At 36.5% G+C, this 21888-nt stretch overlaps 1 protein-coding gene across 6 annotated transcripts in view; it reads left to right on the top strand.

The window, feature by feature from the left end:
- Positions 1-21888, top strand: part of REV1 (REV1 DNA directed polymerase) — a 94729-nt gene that overhangs the window by 59723 nt on the left and 13118 nt on the right. For 2 of the 6 annotated variants that reach the window (XM_039217983.1, XM_039217985.1), the window contains 7 exons: positions 363-470; positions 1854-1970; positions 6397-6505; positions 11142-11270; positions 13497-13651; positions 16265-16384; positions 21439-21659. In XM_039217983.1, the coding sequence (XP_039073914.1) occupies positions 363-470; positions 1854-1970; positions 6397-6505; positions 11142-11270; positions 13497-13651; positions 16265-16384; positions 21439-21659 (959 nt within the window). Of the gene's footprint in view, positions 1-362; positions 471-1853; positions 1971-4395; positions 4577-6396; positions 6506-10548; positions 10637-11141; positions 11271-13496; positions 13652-16264; positions 16385-21438; positions 21660-21888 lie in introns of those variants that run through there. The other 4 variants (XM_039217984.1, XM_039217987.1, XM_039217986.1 and 1 more) reach the window with 4 other exon arrangements.

Below are 21888 nucleotides of genomic sequence, written 5' to 3' on the forward strand. Positions count from 1 at the left end.
AAAACACCTTCATACATTTTAATAAAATAATCACACAGAAATAACTTTAAGCATTTAGACATTGGCTGAAAGACTTAATTATTGGCATATAGATTAGAAAAACATGATGTTTTTATAATTTATTTCAAATTATGTTTAGAAACTAAATTTATATCTGGATTACATTTAGAGCCAAAGAAACTGACATTTGACCTTTTTTGAAGTGATAGAATTAATCTGTAGTAGATACTGTATTATTTTGAGACTTCATTCTACTTATAGGCACTTAAAAATACAATTTTTAAAATTAACTAGACCTGATTTTTTTTTTTTTTAACATTAAAAATCAGCTTCGGGTTTGAACATTCTCTTTTTCCTTCTAGGAAATATGTCAGTATTGAGTTCACCCAGGCATCAGAGCTGTATAATGCATGTTGATATGGATTGCTTCTTTGTATCAGTTGGTATACGAAATAGACCAGATCTCAAAGGTCTGTATTCTTGTTCATATTTTAAGAAAATTGATAATATTGTTATAAATATATATTCTAAGGGACCATAAAATCTTCTTTAAAAAATAATTTATTTTAATTTTCCTTGGCAAAATAAATCCCTGCTTCCAAATTTTCTGACTCCGTTATCAAGAAAGATAAAGGGAAATTAGAAACATTTTGTTCTCCCTTTAGGGAAGAATACTCTTCAGCTGAAGGATCTCATCTAAGACTAATACAGACTGGTACCTGCATTGGGGATTTTCTATATTTTTACATATTTACTATTACTTGGTTATTAAATAGAAATTTTATGGTAGCATATGTCTGCAGTTTTGGTCACTGTGCTTTCTTTCTCTTGAATAATAAGTAACTTGATTAACTGTCCTGATGATGCTAGTGCACATTCCAACTTTTTGGATAGAGAATAATTTTACATTATTGAATATTGCTGAGATGTGCTTTCATTTTTGTTTTAATGGATTTTAAATATTTGTGAGTTAGTCAATACTTCTAAAAACATTTACTCTGGATTTTTCAGTAGTTCTCTCTGTACTTGAAAGATGTTACTATTAGCATTTTCTTCTGAGAGTCTGTTCTTTTTAAGGAAAGCACAGAAGCTGCTGGGTTAATACCAGGGCTTTATTTGTGTCATGAGTACCTACTGCTTAGCTTTGAAGGGAATTTAGAATGTTTAAAGAATTGAGTTTAGTCTGATGAGTCACTCTGAGGGTAGTATTTTTTATCCTCACAACAAATGCATTCAGTAACATGTATATGAGGGATGCATGCTATCACTTTAAGAAGTTATACTTCTTTTGTAAATTTAATGCACACACAAGGAAATGATACCTGAAAGACTTTATAACTAAACCAAAAACTGAGACTATATTCTCAAGTTTATTATATTGTAGGTCAGATTGTGGTCCCTCTGCATATATATTTGTTTCTCTCTCTGTACAATTGAAAGATTGGCTGTTACTTTACTTTTCTGATAAGAGAAATGTAAAAAATCCAGATGTAGTTGGTTTTTCTTATCCTCTCCCACTCCTCCAGTTTGAATATAGGATTTGAGATGACTCTTCTCTACTATAAGAAAACAAAAAAAAATCATGAGAAGGGAAGTGATAGCCTTGCTTTTAAGTTGAATAAATGTATCAAATTGCCACAGGTAGTTTACTTTTTGGGGGGTGTTGAGAAACTTAGATGATATTTGCATGGTGATTGATAATGTTTAAAGATATTAGCTCCTTTATAGATTAATATAAAGCTAAAGAAAAATATGTCATTTTTAAAAAATCTTTTGAAAAATTTTCTTTTACATGTTGTCATGTTAACATTCTTGTTCTTAGATTTAAAAATAATTTTTTTTTCATCTCACAGGAAAACCAGTGGCTGTTACAAGTAACAGAGGCACAGGAAGGGCACCTTTACGTCCTGGTGCTAACCCCCAGTTGGAGTGGCAGTATTACCAGAATAAAATCCTGAAAGGCAAAGCAGGTACAAATGGGCTCTCTTTGAAGTCATAATTCTCCTGTTGAAGACGTCTGGATTTTGCTGCTGGAATTGTCATTACAGAAATGAAAGAGTTGAAATAATTAGCTTTTTCATTCAAGGGTTTTAAAGGTGTCAGTGACATCTTAAAGTAAATTCTGCACGCAAACAAATGACTGGTTTATAGTCCTGCTTTGTTGAATTGGATGATGATATTTTCCTGGAATAGAGAAGAATGTTTTATAAGGTGGAATTAGTTTGCTTTGTGTACATTTAGATTGGGATACAAATAAAATCATGGACATCATTTTGTGGTGGCCTCTAGACCCAAGAGTTGATTATTAGTTGTTTGGTTACTGATCAACAGTAAAGACACTGAAGTTCATGTTGCTAAAGATTTGTGTGAAGCTGTGGAGTAAGAAATAGTAGGACTTTATTTATTGTGATAAGAAGATAAATACCAGAAACCATTCCCCATATCTTTGTTGAACCTGTGTGAACATCTTCTTGCCTTGCTGGCTTTTGAATATTTTGCTATTAATAAATAAAATTCCTGAATTCTACTAATCACAATATTACTAACATTTTTATGTCTGTTTTTCCCCCTGAGTAAATTCCCTGAGAAATATTTGCTTAGAAATTAAATTCTTTGTTATCAGTTTCCTCATGGATGTCTCCAAAACCAAACATTTTTAAAAAATTAGATTTCAAGAAAAATATTAATCCGAAAGTAGTTAGAAATTAGATACACAGTGGAATGGAAGGCAAACAGTTAAATTTCATCCTGATTATTTCAGGTCCCTAGTTTTCAGTTATAAGAATTTAGGATTATTTTATAAATGATCTCATAGAAATTAAAGCAAAAGGAAAGCCACTGGACGTATCTGAGGAGTTTTTTTGGAATTACAGTCTTTTTTGTTGGTTGTGATTATCTGTTTACATGGTATGAGTATGAAAGGCAGTAATTATAGATAGATCTTTATGCTTCATGTGTACCTGTATTTCCCAGGTTTCCTTTCTCTTGGTTTTTTAAATCTTTTAGGAGGTTTTTGACATTGCAGTATTTTCTGTGTCATGAATAGATCTTGGAGTAGTCAGTGTTGAGCTTGTTAAGATTTAATTGTACGTATTGTGGTATGTGGCAATATGGGTAGTTTCTTAAGTATTGGTAGTAGGGTTTTGTGCTAGCTTGGTTTTTCTTTTCTTAAGTTCTAGAAAACAAGTAGCTTAAGGAAATGCATAATATTTGTCACATTGGGCAGTCAGTAAAAAACTTACTGAATTAGCATTGAAAGAAGGAAAAATACCATGGACATACCATTCAGTAAGGTCTGTCAGTTACCCAGTACTCAGTTTCCCCATTGTGTTTGCTACACATGTTTGTATTTCAGCAGTCTCCATCTGAAGTTTGGCTTTGGCAAGCACACATCCTGTAGGAGTAGCAGAGAACTAGTCCTCTTACGTCTTTCCTTCCTTCACGAGTGATCTGACCATGCACAGTTTATTAACAGAATACAGTTGTTGCTTACGTACCTTTTTCAGTTTAGCCACTGGATTTTCATAACACTGTAATGGCCTTTTATAATTGACATCCCCTCCACCTCTCCATGTGGATAGGAAATTGGAAGGTAAATATTAGGAGAAATATTAAATTTCACTTGGCATTGAAAACTGTCAAAAATAGATTTTTCTGTCACTAGAACAGGTGAATATGATACTTTGAATTTTATGTTCTTTCTTTAACTTGATGTCATTCACTTTTATGTCCTAAGCTTTTGACCCATTAGAAGCTTACCAAAATATTTGTAACATAAAATAAACATATTATTCTTAAAGTTTGTTTGCAGCTAACCTCGTACTTAGAACTTGTTTTTTTCAGTGCCTTTGTTCTTCTTTCCTTGTGACTCCCTGATCTTTCTTTCTCTGGCTCCTTATTAGACATGACATCAAATTTTAAAATAACGAGGATCAATTTAGGAATTAGAATCTTTGGCTTCTATACACTAGCTTTTAACAAATATTCAGTTCTGATGTTTCAGCTTGTATGTCTAGGCAAAGTATTAGAACAAATAGCATCTTTAGCCCTTTATAGATACTTTAGTTTCTTATTCGTCATATTAAAAAACTCTTTGTCTAAAGAGACCAGCATAACCAAGGGCTCTCCATCCATGACTTCCTTTGGAAGCTGCTTCCTGAGCAGTACTCAGCAGTGACGCTTCTCATTGATGACCTCATTATTTGGAATCCATTTATACTCAAGATTTTGTGGTTGGGGCCTTTTTACCCCTTCCTGGATTCCAGGATACAGATGTTTTCTTACCCCTTCAACAACTTCAGTGTTCATTCTAAAGAACAACAGTTTTTAAAATCGTTTTAGTCATAGATTTATTCTCAGCGATTTCTTTTTCACAGACTTGGGTCCCGGCCTCTGATTCCTCCAACCGTTCCTCCACATTCTCCATGTGCCCGTCTAGTTTGTCAAGTTTTGATGAGCAGTTCTCTACTTTGCCCTCCAGTGAGGACAGTGTGTCCCTGAATTTCCCTGAATCTCCCTTGAAGCAACTCACTGCGCTCGTGGAGGGATCCCCGCACTCTGCTGCACTGTGGAAAAGGTCAGCCAGCCCAGTGAAGAGAAACCCGAGGTGCTGCCTCTCAGGCAGGGCATTGGGAGCACAGGGAGCACAGACACTGTTCTCACCTCCAACATGACTTTCCTGTGATTTTCCAGACAAGTATCATAGATAATTTAACTAGACTTTCAAATAGAAGTCACCTAACTCCCCAACTTTCAAAGCATATATAACTCATGGTTATACCTAGGAAAGACAGCTGGTTGTGGCTCTTCAAGCTTCAACTCTCTTGTTGTTTGGTTCAGTAACAGCCTCTCTTGAACTGTGATACTGACAATCCTGAAATTTCCTAAAGAATTTTAGCTTAGAATAATGGACTATGAAAGGTGATAATATTTAGCCTTCTGAGATACTTCAGAAAAACGACGAAGTGTGCTGTGCATTCTGTTTTTAATTTGTCATAGAATAGCATATTTTTATCATAATATATCAGAAATCATAGCTTAAATTTTATATTCTGCTGTTTTAATTTTTGAGGCAAGTGGGATTTGAGCCCATTTAGATACCAGTCCTTTCAGTTTAATTTGCGTTTATGCTTTGTGTGTATTGGTGCCGGAATCCAGAAATAACTTATATGGGTTGCATAGTTGGGTAAAAGATGTTGACAGTTATTTTAGCCCATAAATTAGCCAGACACTTTGCCATGTGTTTCTGGTGGTGCTTTAACTTGGATGATTTTTCATGGAACGTTGTGTCTCCAAAATAAGCAGAAGAGAAATCCTGGGTTTGCTAGTTATCTATTGTACTCAAAATAGGTTTGCCTAGAATTAATTGAAGTGGTTTATCTTGGCTTGTTTTACTAACTAGTGTATTTTTGTTCATAATATTAGAACTATGTCTGAGATTGTGTTTCAAGAATATATGTTTTTAAAGCATAGTCTTGGGATTTAATATCCCAAGAGACCAAGAACTGAAGTTGTTGTTTTAATCTTTCTCAATTGCTAGTGAAGCTCAAGGAAGTAAAGTGGCGTGCAGTCAGTACACTCCATCTGTGCTTTTATAATCTTGTGTGAAGCTGTAAATTGGGTTTGGGTATTATAAGAATACTAGTGAGTGGTACTATTTAGGCTAGAGTTATATTCTGTAAAGCAGTTGGTATTCTCATCACACCTGAATGTTTTTAATTGAACACACATTGTTAAACCATTAAGTAGAATTTACTGAAAGGGGGTCAGTGTTTGAAGCTCTTGTGCTTGATGTGTGTTCAAAAGAAAAACCTTAAATTTAAAATGAAACCTCTTTATAGTATGCGACCTACTGAATTGGATGGAATGACTATAGGAAATTGGTGTTTGTTGAGTATATTGTTCAGTAGCTTTAAGTTTTGGAGGTAGTTTATTTAAGAAGTAGCAAAGAACATTCAGAGAAATGTGTATTTTCCAGTAACTTAAGTTTCCCATTACAGAGAGCTGTATAATCCTACAAGGCTAAAAGAGGGATTCATCTTCCTGATAACTTTTCATCCTTTTCATCTCAAGAGACTGTTGAAGGGATATTTTATATTTATCTTTTGTTATGTTGTATAAAAAAAAACTAAAAAAAAATCTTTACTGAAATGAACACTGTGAATTTAGTATATATTTTTGTCTGACCACTGGCGAAGTATACAATAATGGAAGCAAACCATTTTAGAGCTATAAGTTTTCTTTTATTAAGTAAGGAGACCAGTACCAACGGATATAACTATATTTGGATTTTATTAAGCATTTGTATATGAAAGGAATGGAAAATACATTTCTTGAATGAAAGTTAAGGAAAATGAGTTTCCAATGTATAATCATTAAATTTTATTATTTTTAAAGCAGAGATACCAGATTCATCAATGTGGGAGAACCAAGATGCTGCACAAGCAAATGGAATTGATTCTGTTTTGTCAAAGGCTGAAATTGCCTCTTGTAGTTACGAAGCCAGGTATGTGGAAATTAAGTATGTTGTAACACTTACAGACAGTTAATCATTTTTACAGACTCTTGAAGTGGATTCAGATACAGTGCCAGTCAGGCCTGTATTACTCACATGTTACGGGAAGAAATATTTCAAGGCTTAATCCCTTCAGTTTCTTTTTTCCTTTTACAAATGCTAGATAACTTTAAATAAATACCTTACTTTCCTGATGAATCAGTAGGTCCTACAGTGGAAACCAAAAGAAATTGAACATTGTCACTTCCAGACGATTGTCTTTTGAAGCATGGAATTAAAGAATTAGATATTTTTTAATATATAGTCTGATCACTCCTTTTTTTTTTTTTAATGTTTTTTATTTATTTCTGAGAGAGAGAGAGACAACATGAGCAGAGGAGGGTCAGAGAGAGAAGGAGATACAGAATCTGAAGCAGGCTCCAGGCTCTGAGCTAGCTATCAGCACAGAGCCTGATACAGGCTCGAACCCTCGAACTGTGAGATCATGACCTGAGCTGAAGTCAGATGCCCAACCAACTGAGCCACCCAGGCGCCCCTGATCACTCCTTTTTATAGCTGAGAAGAATCCCCTGCAAGTTAAAACTCCTAATACACAGTATTTTCTTTACATTTTTAAAAATAGGAATTACATTTTTTTAAATATAAATTTAAATATATCTTTAAATTCTTTGTTAAAACTTGATCATCTCTTAAATTATAAGTAAATAATTACATATTGGCATGCCCAATAATCTCCTTACTTAAAACTGCAGTCTTTTGTCAACTTAATAGTATCAACTTTGTGTTTTGGTCTTGATCTTATAGTAATCTTAAACTCTCGTAACAATGGTATGTTTCAGTACAAGAAGAAACATACATATATATATGTGTTCCTCACACTTAAAAAAAAAATCGTTTAAAACTAGGAGTAATAATGAATTGATTAATTTGAAAGAGCAGCCTCTACTTTTTTCTTTGCTGATAACTGACACTTTTTACCCTTACAACATTCACACATTGTTGGCAAGTGTTAAAGTATTTACTAATAAATACTTTAATAAATTAAATTATTTACTTAATTAAATAATTAAATGTAATAAATAAAAACAAGAGTTCTACATCAGTTATATTTTTCAGTCTTTTTTACTTATGGGTTTGTCATTCATACTTCTCTTTTTTATTGATACAGAACTGACATGTAACATTATATTAGTTTCAGGTGTATAGCATAATGATATATATTTTTTCAGTCCTAATTAAAGCTTAGGATTGTTCAAGCAAGTCTAACATTTCAACATCATCTAACTGAAATAGTTTAAAATATTGCCAATTATTTTATAAAAAAGGTATTTAGGAAAACTTTATAATCAAACATACATAATTATAAAATATTTTAAAGTACTTCCCAGTTATGACATGAGAATCTTTTACTCCTAGACTGACTTTGCCTTTCTTATTGACAGAAATACATTTTAACCTTTTTCATTGTTAGTTGATCATGTAACCCAAGAGTTGAAAACTTACTTTAATAAAAATGATAAGTCAGATATAAATGCCTTCTGGATTATTATATTTTTATTAACTCAGGCACTTTAGAGCTGATTCTATGTTGTGCTAGGTAAGGCCAGCCTTTTTCCCCCACAAAGTTATTGAATGATGTCTTGTGCTTCTTCTGGTGGCTGGACAGTTGTGTTCACATATGGAGGGCATAGTCAAGCTCAGGAATACTTTCTCAGTGTTTGAGTTCTGCTCAGGGGTGAAATGAAAGCCCCACCCCCTCTGTACTACCTCTGAAGGGTGTCTCTTTACATTCAGCAGTGCCAAGCTGAGTGCAGGCAGGAGATCGCTAGACTGCCTCAGGAATAAAAGTGTTTCCTGTTCCTGATGGCCTTGAACTCAAGTAGCCACAGCTCTAGAAGCTCTAGGCTTCTTTTAGTGTTTGGATGTTGCAGTTATACTGCATCAAAGATAGTGATTATCAAGCTGGATGTATTACAGAATAATTGGTGTGACAATAATATGGTCCAAATACTATGCAGCAGGCCAGCAAGGTGGCAGTTGTTTTAAGGAGATACACAAGTGATGAAAATGAATTTGAGTATAAGTTGGGGGGAAAAACCCACAGCAGTGGGGTTTTATCTCTTAATTGTGATTTTCCTTTTGTAGAAAGCTGTTGATAATGAGTCTTTAGAAAACAATTCTTGGATACCCTTTTCTTATCCAATAATTATATTTTCCTTAGGTGAGAAGATTTATTAAAAATATGTTCACATTTGCACCAGAGAAATGTTTCTGGGATCGGAGTAGGGACTGGATTGTAGGGATGGTCATCCCAGTTTTATCCATTGGTGAATTTTCAATAGACACAGCCTAATAATGGGGTCAGTAAAGGATGGTATATGCACATGGGATGGTAGAAATCATGCAAAGGTAGGATGTATATACAAAGGCTAGAATATGCATTACTGTTAGTAGTTTTACTCATACTTCTCAGAAAGAGCAAGCTTTTTTTTTTTTTAAAGAAAGAGCAAGCTTTATACTTGAGAAGGTAGATATGTAGATGAATAGAAAATGATAGAATCACATATTTCTTTTAAGATCAATCATTTTTAAGGCTCTGTTTTCATGCACTTTTGTAAAGGTGCTTTACTGTTCTTATTTAGTGATATGGCTACTTATTGGCATATTGAATGGGCAGTGACATACATGCGCAGTGTAAGCCTGCAAATAAACTATCCCTGCAGCACACATTGATGAAGTACTGGTAGTTTATCCTCTGTGGGATCTAGGTGACAGGAAGAGATAAGCTACTGTAGTGAAGGGTCACTTTAGGAGGTTTGTATTTGCCTTTACTCATTTATTTTATATGAAACAAATCCACTTTCCCAACTACCAGCTCAAGAGTATTTTGCTTCCTTCTCTTAGTTAATGGGAACCCTCTTAGGTTTTCCTTTTTTGTTTGTAACTTCCTTAGTGTTTAGTGGCTCCTAAACATTTCTCTCCAAGATGTATATGTGCACAAGGACATAAATAGATGTCTTATGTTTTGCTAATAAGTAATACATCCCTGAAAATGTTTGAGTAAGTGAAAAAATAGGAAAATGCAATTATTGTAAATATAAGAATACAGTATAGGTAACACATTCTTTCAGTATAGTATAGGTAATTACCTTTAGTTTGTAAGCTTAGCCTTTGCATGCTGAACCTATACATGTAGCATTATTGAAAATGTCTTAAACTGTATGTATTTGTATATAGACTTCAAAACTATTATGTATATATATATATTATATACATGTATAAACTTCCCTGCTTTACTAAACAAGGTCCATTGACTATAATTTATCCTTTGCTGGGTTAGTGTAGGGTAATCCTTGTGAACATCATGGGATCTGTTTGGTTCACCGTCTTTACCTACCACCTTGCAAAATACCTCAGACATAAATTTTTGTTGAATGAGTGAAAAAATTTTCTTTGCCATGCTGTTCGTCAGTCAGCATTTCTTTTACTGTCATTTTTCCTTCCTATAAGATATTTCTCGGCTGCTGGGAACTTTGAAGTCAGATAACTTAATACTGTTTTTGTGTTCATCAGAAATGCATACGATTTTGCATTTACCTCTGAGTAACTTGGAGGATTCTTTTCCTTCTTGGCTCTCAGTGGTGGTGTGAGATGGGGAGGATGCCAGAGATTTCTGAGTAAATGAAGCTTAGTATTTGTATATCGTTTCCCAAAATAGGGCACACTACCATACTGAGTAACCACGTAGTAAATATTTATTGAATGAATGTATAGAATAACTATTTTGTAATCTGGTGAAACAGTGCTTATTATTTTGCTTGTGTTCTTATTTTAGTATCTTTTCTTGATTTCATTACAGATGTAGTGGTAAAATGGAATTTTACTAATTATATATAATTCCATAATTATAGTTTTGTGCTGAATGCTCCAAATACCAAAGGTAATGTGGGGCATTGAGACACGCAAAAGATTTAAAATTTACCATTTTCAATTAGGTCCCTCAAAGTTCTGGAACCCTGGCTCCTGCCCAGAGTGATGTCCTACCATATACAATGCTGTTGGCATCTCAACCACTGTGGAGCCACTTCAGGAGCATGGAATTGGTCAATTGGGAATTGGGTGGTAATAGGATGAGTACATTTTGTCTGTTTGTCACATAGCACTGTTTTGTGTAGTTCTTTCGTTTATATTCTTTGTCTTTGGGGGATGAACCCTGGCCAAATCGTGCCATGTGTTAGGGGAAGAAAACCTCTTTTTGACAGCACATTCCTGCTCTGTGGTGGTTGTGATATCACCAGCATATGGCATGCTGGCATCTCTGCAAAGGGGCCAGAGGTCTGAGTCTTAGGAGAAATCTTCAGATACAGACAAGAGCCAAACCTGGTCTTTTAATAACCTTTTTGGCACATCTACACGTCATTTACACTAATCAGAAAATTGTGCATTTTTCCTTTGGGGGGGAACAGACTTGATGTTTTTTTAATGCTTGTTTATACCTAACGAAAATTGAGTTAAACGAAAAGTATATATTACTGGCATGGGGACATACTGTCAACATTTGATATTTGATTTTGCATTTGAAAGTTATTCCTAGTATAACATTCATCGTGTTGTATTCTTTCTCTAGACAAGTTGGCATTAAGAATGGAATGTTTTTTGGGCAAGCTAAACAACTTTGTCCTAATCTTCAAGCTGTTCCATATGATTTTCATGCATATAAGGAAGTTGCACGAACAATGTATGAAACACTGGCAAGGTACAGCATATTCCACAGTTACTTTCATGTCTGTGCTTTTCTTCTTATATCTAATAATGAAGAGAGTCCAGCTTTCTGTAGGATGGGCAGGGTCATATTTGCTAGACTCTTAACCTCTTTTGGTGTCCCTTTCCTCAGCAATTCCAATAATCAGTAGTCAGTCTTAAGGGACATGCTTGCACTGCTCAAACTGTTTAGGTTCTTTCTGATGGAGGTGTGAACAGGCCCTCTTCCTGCATAACTTTAGTTCAGTGGCTCTCATTTTCTTCCCATGGAACCCGTACAGATGAAAGGTTGGCATTTTTTAACCTGGTTATTTTCATTTATTACACTTAAGTTATAGTTTTGTTTATAATTAGATAAATGGGTTAACAAGTAGAGACTCTAAAACCATTTATCTTCTAAAATCATGAGATCTGCCAAAAGTTAGTTTTTAAGTTAGCTTTTAGTGTAGTTTCAGGGTGGTTGATTAGTTGGCTTAAGAAAAGGGAGTTAATTTTTATTTATAGTGTAGGAATATTTAATATTCAAAACCCAAAATTTAAAACATATGGCAGACCATGGATGCTCTGAAGCAGGAGTCAGCATATTTTTTTCTATAAAGGGCTAGATAAGGTCTGTGTTCCAGCTGTTCATCTATGGAAGCAGCCACAGACAGAAGTATTAGTGAATAGGTGTGGTTGTATTCCATTAAATATTGATTTACCAAAACTATCTGGACAGTAGGCCAAGGTCTGTCGACCTTTGGAGTATATTAATGTTCTAAGAGATACTTCTTGCACCTGTCTTCACCTCTTCCTCTCCTTTCTTATGCATCATTTTGAATATCTATTTATTATCTATTAAATACAAACAGCTGTTGATGATGCTGGTCCTACAGAGAGGAATTCTCTGATCAAGAGAGAAAGAAGATAAAAGGAACAGATGATGTCATCTGGTACTAGTATGTAGGTCTGTGTGCTGAATGATAAGCCATTTATAATCACAGCTGTCCTTAAGATCCCACATGTGGGAGTGCTGGTGTTACCAAGTGGAAAGTGTGCTTTATAAATCCTGTTCCAGAGCTGAGGTCAATAGAAGCATCCAGATAAGGGCTGAGAATGAACGACTGAGCTGGTCAGCGGTACAACTGTGTTCTGAGTATCAAGGCATTCAAGCAACTATCAGCCTAAATCTCATATCAGGAGGATTTGAGAGAGAGCCATGACAGGACTAGGGATCTCTAGTCCTGAGATCATTTTAGTTCATGAAGATGTTGTCAGTGACGTGTGGCTTTGCTTTGGGGAAAAAAAATTCACAGTGTTATTCTCCTACCACTCTTTGGAAATCCTGCCTCGGCTTCATACTCTGTGCCTCAGATTAGCTTTCACTCTGAAGCAAAGTTCCTCATATCAGGTGCACCTTTCTGCTCTTACCTTTATTTAGGTGTAAATATAACACTCCTTTCTTAAATGAATACAGATATTCATTAACCTGCAATAAGATGTAGGTGAGATGACGCATAGTATACATTACCATGTAGATTATTGAAGACGCATTTTTGACCTTGGTTGCCTTCCATTTGTGGTCCACATATTTAATTAGCTTTGGAACCACACAACAACTCTGCTCTTCCTCTTCCGCTTCTCTAGCTGATTAAAGGCCTTTGTGTCATAGATGATAACCAAAACCCACAGTATTTCCACATTCAAGGAATGTCATCACTGTCTTTAAAGACAGGTATTCGGGTTGATTGGCCTTTATATACTGTATCCTAGGTCTGCTACACTGAAAGGTCTTTAATTGTGGTATTTTTGTTTAGGAAATCATCAATTACTTACTTAATTTGTGTAAATTTTCTGTCTGTTTGGGATTCTGGTAAACCATGCTTGAAAATGTTTTAGATCAAATGTTGTGGCATTTCTGATTCACCCACTAATTTTCAGCTGTTCAGAGCTTTACAGTATAGAGCTTTTCAGTATAGAGAAACTAGAATGATAATTTTATTGTAATTTTGGTAGTTAATATGGAAAACGAGAAAATACTAATTAATTAATTTTACAGTTAAAAGGTGACTAATGGCACTTGGGCCAGTTTAACTAAAATGGTAATACTTTTCAGTATTTTAAGTCTTATAAGGAAATGTGAAGAAAGATGCCATTGGAAGGCTAGACTTTGCAACATTAAGTGTCTCCTAGATGGCAAGGCTGCAGCTGTGGTTCACTGCCTTTGCTCTATTGTTGATAGCTACACACATAACATCGAAGCTGTGAGTTGTGATGAAGCACTAGTTGACATCACTGAGATCCTTGCAGAGACCAGACTTACTCCTGATGAATTTGCAAATGCTGTCCGCATGGAAATCAAAGACCAGACTAAATGTGCTGCCTCTGTTGGAATTGGTTAGTATCCAACTTAACTCATACAATTCATTTTACTCGAAGTATTGCTTTGTGATCATTGACTATCATTTAATTTTTAGGAGTGATTTTTTTTTTAGTTTTTTTTCTTACCATACCACATAGGCCTCTGACTTCTAAAACTGGTCTTAGCATCACTCATATTTGTGTAATACGTGAGATAAAAGGGTTGGAAATGCAAGTCAATGATTGATAATGATACCTTTTGGATAAACAAGTTGGAGTATCTTAGTTTTTCAAAAATGGGGGGAATTGAATTCAATATTTGTAAATATACTCTTTAAAAAATATTTTTTAATGTTTATTTAATTTTGAGAGAGAGCGAACAGACCACAAGTGGGGGAAAGGCAGAATGAGAGGGAGACACAGAATCCGAAGCAGACCCCAGGCTCTGAGCTGTCAGCCCAGAACCTGACGTGGGGCTCTAACCCATGAACTTAGATCATGCCCTGAGCCCTAAGTCTGACACTTAACCGACTGAGCCACCTGGGTGCTTCCATAAACATACTCTTTTTTAAGTGAACTGAAGCCTTATTTAAAGCAGTATGATGGGGTATGAGGGGTGGATTTGGAGTTAAGTGTTACTGAATCTTGTAATCCAGTTACTTCCTGAACTTCAGTGTCCTAGAGTGCTCCACCAGTCCTGTCTTCACTCTCAATTCCAGAAGTCACCCTTCTCAGCCAGTGCCCTCAGTGATTGCCCCATCTCTCCCCCCTCTTTGTCTGTTTTACATCTAATCTGTGTGCTTTGTTTCCTCAGCTGTGCCCTCTGGAGCCCTCTTTGTCATACCTCAACTTCTCTGAGTCACCTCCTCCTTTCTGAACATACTCAACAGCTCCTGACAGGATACCTCTTTACTTGGATTCTCTCAAGTACTCTGTATGTCCCAGGTTTGGGAGGTAGCTTGTCACTTGCTTCCAACCACCACTCTTCCATTCTCCTTCAGAAATCCTTCATCTGAAGTTCCCTGTCTCATTTGTACCCTTGGGACTTTTAGTTTATGGAGAGAACTGAGTGATGACCCAGAGCAGCCAGTGCTGTGGAAAGGTTTTTATTTCTTAATACTTCCTGAGAGGAGGAGAAGGCATGACACACCACACAGGGCCACAAAACAGGGGAAGCCCCCAGTTTTGGTCAGGAGGCAGAAGCAGGAGTGAGAGGGAATCCTAGGTCGGAGCCTATATTGGGGTTTCTGTGGGAAAAGCTGGACAGAGCAGAGTAAACAGCTTTGGACTGGTTACTGTGGATAATCCTGTTATCTTAGGGCTATAAGCAGAGATGTCTAGTTGCCTGGTACTTTGGCCCTGGGATGATTTATGGCAGGAAAATAACTGTTTTTATATGTGAGCTTGATAAGGAGGTGGTTGGGAATGCCTGGCTTGCATAGGAGAGGTGTTGATCCCAGGGGAGCTGTTTACCGTCCTTGGGAACCAGCTAGCCCTCTCCCCAGCCAGCAAGATTTTTAAGATGTCAAAACATGGTATCATAAGATACAGAAAACTAAAAACATGATTAATACATTCATAGCATTCTTCCTGTTACTAGCTAGCTAGTCTACCTTTCTTCTCCCGTGTTTGGCCTGCAGATCCTTCTCAACGTTCATTTAGGGCTTATTTTCTGTATTCCAGAATCTGGCATGGGTTTCGTTGTTTGTTTTAACTTACACTTCTTTCTAATTTACAGGTGTGACAATATGAGTGTAGCACATTCTTTTAAGTTTAAGCACATAATTAAAATGAAAATCCCACATGATATTTCCATTCCTAAACCTCCTTTGTCTCTCCACAATTCACCACTTTTATCATTTTGTTGTGACTTTACAGAACTTTTTCTCTTCATGAATATCTACATATCTACCCTAGGAAAACATGTCGTTGTTACATAAGTCTTCTATTAGACCAAGGCATGTCCTTTTTAGATGTCTTTCATAAATTAGGAAATTTTATTATTCACATAGTAGTTTACCTGACAACCTCCTCTCAGACCCCTGACACCGTCTCTGTCCCCGGTAGCCTTTTCCTCTGCTCTCCTTTACTTCTCCAGGTCCACACCACACCTGGGACCTCACTGTCATTGTCTGTCTTTGTTTTTAAGATGCTCATACCCTCAATTTCTGCTGCGCATTTTCTGATTATGTAGGGAACTTTGGGTTCCTTGAACTCCCTTCTTCCTCCCCCCCCCCCACCCCCATCCCTCCATTCAGTCGCATTCCTTTGGCTTTATTTCCCTGCTGAGCCTGGAGGCATTTGGTGGGAGGATCTAATTTCTGACCATTGCCTTCAGTGCCTGTAAACTTCCAGTCATAAGACTAGGAATGTTTTTTCTGTTCCTTTACCAGGGTAGTAGGTGTTGAAATGACACTTTGGAACAAAGGGAAGCCTCTATCCAGTAACCATGTGAATTATAATCTTTCATACTTAACAAATTTCTGCCAATATTGTACTGTATTTGAAATGACCAGAATTGAAAATTATTTTTCATTGTTTTTGGAAGAAATTGGATAGGTAACCTGTCTGTAGATGTCTTTTTTAAGAAATTTAAAAATAGTTGTGATGAATATTTCTTGAACACCTTTTTTTTTTTTCACTTCATAGGTTCTAATATTCTTCTTGCTCGAATGGCAACTAGAAAAGCAAAACCAGATGGGCAGTACCACCTAAAACCAGAAGAAGTAGATGAATTTATCAGAGGTCAGCTAGTTAGTAATCTGCCAGGTAAACACAGATCTGTGCTTTTTAACTTTCATATATTGTAAACATTTATTAGTGCTTTTCATAGTTTTGTAACATAACTCTTTTCCAAAACCTGATTAATTATTTGTTATCCATGATTGAGTGCCATGAGAAATAGAATTTGAAATTCTGCAGGGAGTAATCCTTATCAGGACCTACATGTTACCTTTTACTTGTTTCTCACATCTTTTACTTTAAATATTTCTCAACTGACAAGATCAGGGAATTCTAAGAAGTCATTTTAAATATGATTAAATTGACATTTGGCCCTTTAGATAAATCATAATTGAAATTGTGTACTTCTAAGCCAAGTACAAAGTTTTGAAAATCGATCCCCCTATTTATAAAATTATACTGCTGCACTTGTGATAAGTTTCTGAGTTTAGTAAGCAAATTGCTTTAAAAGTAGAAAATGTATGAATCCTATTAGGAAGAATAAAACCTAAAGACGAAGTATTATGTTTTGGTAACTCAGAGGTTGAAATAAAATGTCTATCTCCACCTTTCACTGCTAAGGGTCAGGATGTTTAGTTATTTTAGATTTTTGTGTGGTTACTATGTGGCTAACAAACCTAGCATGTAAAAATCTTTCCATAGAGAAATCATCAGATATAGTTAATTATAACAGAAACAGTTGCCCTTTTGAGGCCCGGAATAGATGGAATTTTTTTGTATGTGTAGGACAGTTTATTTCACAATAATTAAATACTTAGATTTTCTTGCTATTGTAGATACCTTTTTTTTTTTAAGTTTTCATTTTGAGGAAGGGAGAGAAAGAGAATGTGCACGGGGGAAGGGCAGAGCGAGAGGGAGAGAGAGAATCCCAAGTAGGCTCCACAGTGTCAGCACAGAGCCCAAAAGTGGGGCTCAAACCCATGAACCGCAAGATGATGGATGACCTGAGCTGAAACCAAGAGTCAGATGCTTAACCAACTAAGCTACCCAGGTGCCCCAGTAGATAGATACTTCTTTCTAAGAAATGTCTCTGAGGGCAATTGGGTGGCTCATTTGGTTAAGTGTCGGACTCTTGATCTCAGCTAAGGTCTTATCTCAGGGTCGTGAGTTCAAGCCTTTTGTTAGGCTCCATGCTGGGCATGAAGCCTACTTAAAAGGAATTCAAGGTTTTTATGTTAGCCATCTCTGTTAGTTTGCTAAGGCTACTGTAACAAAATGCTACAGACTGCATGGCTTTAGTAATGGAAACTTATTTTCTCAGGATTCTGGGGGCCAGAAGTCCAAGATTGAGTTGTCAGCAGGGTGGTTTCTTCTGAGGCCTCTTTCCGTGGCTTGTAGATTGACTGTCTTCTCCGTGTTGTCACAAGATCTTTTTTCTTTGTGCGTCTGTGTCCTAACCTTTTCTTACAGGGACACCAGTCCTAAGGATTAGGAGTCACTTGTATACGACCTCATTACTGTACTTATCTCTTTCAAGGCCCTGTCTCTAATTATAGTTACATTCTGAGGTATTGAGTGTTAGAAGGAGACACAGTTCAGACTATCACCATCTTCTTTAAACCGAATCATTTTTGTTGGTTTGGTTGGGGTTTTTTTGTTTGTTTGTTTTCTTTTGGTTTTGTTTGTTTTTACAAGAAATAGAGTTTTTAGTTCCTGAACCTGGTAATCTTCCCTTTCACTTTCATTTGTTTCCTGGCCAGAAAGATTTTATTTCTTGAAGGGCAGTTTCTGAAGTTCCATGCCCTGGTCGAAATCTCATATATACACAGCATCAAATTTCCTAAGGGATGTCCAAAATATAGTGAGGGGTGGCAAGATTGGTTTCTTCTGTCAAGCCATCTTCCCTTGTGGCCTCCTCTCTTCAAAACCAGGTTGTATCCACCCAGAATTCTTCATGTGAGTTCCATATGTCGATAGACTTTTACCAATATCCCAAATTCTTAGTCAGATAAATTTAGAACATTTCAGGTATGCAAAATGTCACTCTTTGCTATTGTTATGCCTGTCTTGAAGACGGCATTATAATCCTCTTTTCCCAAAGTGTTCTTCACAGAATACAGGCTATTGCTTTACAAAAAAGACTTCACATGTGTGTGGGAAGCATCCCTGGTGGAGGCACACATAGTAAAAGTTGAGAATTGTTGCAGTAACCTACTTATTTTTGTTAAGTAGTCATTTCCCAAAGATATTTGAAGATGAATAGATAGTGCCTATTAACATCTTGTGGAATGTGCTGTGAGGAGATTCTGCTCTCTGGCCAATAGCCAGAAGAAACTTGGGATGAATGAACACACCTCCCCCATTGTCCTCTGCAAGCTCTTTTTGGCCCTCTGTGCCCTTAAATGTGTACATTGCACACAATTGTGTAGCAGAGTATATACAGTTATTGTCTTCCTACCTAAGTAGGAGAAAACACACTTTTGGTAAGTTTATGTTTTAGGAGACTCTATAGAATAAAGAATATATGTTACACTAACAAATTACCTAGTGAAATGTTTTTATTTAAAGAAAGGATTGTCCACAACAGTTATTTAAATACAATAGCCACTTCTCCAAGTTCTTTGGATCTTTGCAAGGCTTTTCACCTTATGTGTGTACCTTGATTGAAGGACCTGGTGCCACCTGGATTTGGGCACCTGGCCTACTGTTGCCATCTCTTCTGCTGCTCTCAGAGAAACACTATGAACATGTGGGTGTACATAAAGATCTGTGCTGTTCTGATACAGGAACTAAGTGAAGTTAGGAAAATTTAAAGTTTAATTGCAGTCAAATAAAATTCAGTTCCTCATCTGCACTAGTCCATTTCAGTGCTCAATAGCCACCACGCATGGCAAGTGCCTACTGGATTGGACAGCACAGATAAAGAAAATTTTAATCATCATAGAAAGTTCTGCTGAATAGTGTTAATTTAGATGATGAAAACTTTATTCTTTGAAATTTTATTCTTCTGTGTTACTATTGTACTGCCAAGTCTGAATGCCAGGGGAAGAGACCTTACTGGCTATTTTTAATCTGGAATAGTAGTTCCCCTTCAAGGACAGATACTAAATCTTTGTCCCAGTGGCTAGACCGGGAGCTTCTGCATCTTTTTTTTTTTTTTTTTTCTTTTTTTCTCCTTGCTTGGTTCTAGGCTAGCATATTTTCTTTCACTTTCCTTTCTAGGTGGCTGCACTCAGTTTGAGCCTCAAGACCCTATTACTTTGTCCCCTAGAGGTGCCTCCTTTCCTTACAAATACTTAAACATGATGCAGTCAGTTAAACTAGCAAACCTCTTAGGGTTTTGGTGCTGATTAATTTTTCCTCCCCACTTATTATGGTAGGGGTTAGAGGTGGGCTGTTGCCCCCACATGCTTCCCTCTCCTGTTCAACCTCAGGGCCATTCCATTTCATTAGATGAGCTTACAGCAGACAGGATCTTTTGTTTCTCCCCAGAGGGACAGTTTACTTAGATTAGGTTGATTGTTTTTAATTTGGTGATATTTAATATGATAGCCTTTCTTTTGTACCTATTAGCTAATAATCTGTTCCACTGTATTGAAGATAAAGAAACAATAGGTTTTCCTCCTGCCCTACCACCACACACACAGAATTAATTGAGGATTATTGCCTCTTGCTGATTTTATAAGTCAGAGCATATCAGCAGTTCTCTAGATCTCTAAGGGAAATATTATGGTCATGTTTTGAGAGTAGGGCAGCAGTGGGAGAGAGAAATAGAAACAAAAACCTTTCCTGAACCCGAATAGTGTGTCGTGTCTGACTTTGGCCAGTCTAGTGCCTGATTTGTTTCTTCCCTTGGGTTTCTCCTCCCATCATGAAAAATAGTAAGATAGATTTCACTTAGTGTTTCGCCTTTTTGTAAATGGTATTCCTCTGGCAGATTTCGTTCTTTTTAAAGCTGACTCTGGTATTCTTGTTCTCTGTTCTTACTTGAACTTTAAAATGGCACAGATGGGAGGCAGCACCCTTAACACCTTTCATCTAACTTCATGAGGGAATACCTTTTCCCACCTCCACAGCCATAGATCTCTTGTAGAGTTGGCAGCCTCCTAACCCTGGTAACTGCTTCAGAGAGGTTCTCCTGGCAGAGCCTGGACTAGACCAGTTGTCCTTCTGCTGAAGACCACTGAGAGAGTAGCCACTGGAAGAATGAGAATCAAGTGATGAACATACCAGACTTCACTCTGAGCTCTCCACCAAGCTCCTGCAGAAGACCAGAAACAGTCTTTTCCCCATTACTGATGAGGTGGAAATTACTGATTTGATGGTGCAGAGACCATTGTGATAAGAATTTTAGTTTCCCTGGGTTACTCTTAAATATCTCTCCTAGATATGTGTACCTTTGTTAAGGTCTTGGGCAAATTGAGAGCGACAGAACTCATCAGCATTCTCCAGGTGAGGCTCAAACCTTGAGTTTGGAAGAGGACACAGGGACCGTGCCACATGCAGGAGGGCTGAGTCCTTTTTGGGGTGATCATCTCTGTTGATAAAAGAAATCTGTCTTGCCCTTGCCGCCACTTTGTTTGTTTAGGAACCTTCATCCCTGGGTCACTTTGTCCAGTATGACAGCAATAATGTTTTTAGGTTTGGACCAGTATTGTAAGTTCTCGTTTTAGTTTACATTCATAATAAGTGAGGCTGAAGGTATCATGAGGTTTCGCCATCACTGAAATCGTAGTAGAATTCCTATCACTCGTTAGTCCCTCACATGTCTGTAAGTCATACTATAGACCTGTTTAAACAGGTCTGTAACTTCATTAATTGATTCCGTGATTAAGATAGAAATCTTAATGTTACTCAGTAATAAAGAAGGCATTCTTTTGAGAACTTACCTAGTTAGACGTATTTGAGAGGGTTCACCTATATGTGAAGCTCAGATTGAGAAATAGATTCTAGAAATACTTTACTAGCATTTGCACTAAAAAATTCTTTAACCTTTGAGATGCTTCAATTATGTCACTTAAAAATTTTAAGAGAAATTAAACTAGTTGTTTTTTGGATGAATAACAGTTCTTTAACATTGCTGAACTGTTTTTAATGGCTTATGTGCAGAATTAAAGAACTATGCGTATCTCCTTTTCTAGGAGTTGGACGTTCAATGGAATCCAAGCTGATGTCTTTGGGAATTAAAACTTGTGGAGACTTGCAGTATATGACAATGGCAAAACTCCAAAAAGAATTTGGTCCCAAAACAGGTCAGATGCTTTATAGGTTCTGCCGTGGTTTGGATGATAGACCGGTTCGAACTGAAAAAGAAAGAAAATCTATTTCAGCTGAGATCAACTATGGAATAAGGTTTACCCAGGTACTGATCTCTTAACGACTTTTCTCCATTTATTTACTCTATCTTTTTACATAGTCCCCTCTTTGCAGCTAGACCATAGACTCTTGATGCTTGACGTGAAGACTTTACACTCTTGCTGTTTCTGTGGCTTGCAGAATGTTTGTTTTTAATAGATACTTACTTAGCAGGATATAAATAGTATAAATGTTTGGTTTTGAAAGTGAAAATATTTGAGAATTGTTTGGTATCT

Source organism: Hyaena hyaena, unplaced genomic scaffold (assembly GCF_003009895.1).
Source record: "Hyaena hyaena isolate Hyena2069 unplaced genomic scaffold, ASM300989v1 scaffold_731, whole genome shotgun sequence".
Classification (NCBI taxonomy): domain Eukaryota; kingdom Metazoa; phylum Chordata; class Mammalia; order Carnivora; family Hyaenidae; genus Hyaena; species Hyaena hyaena.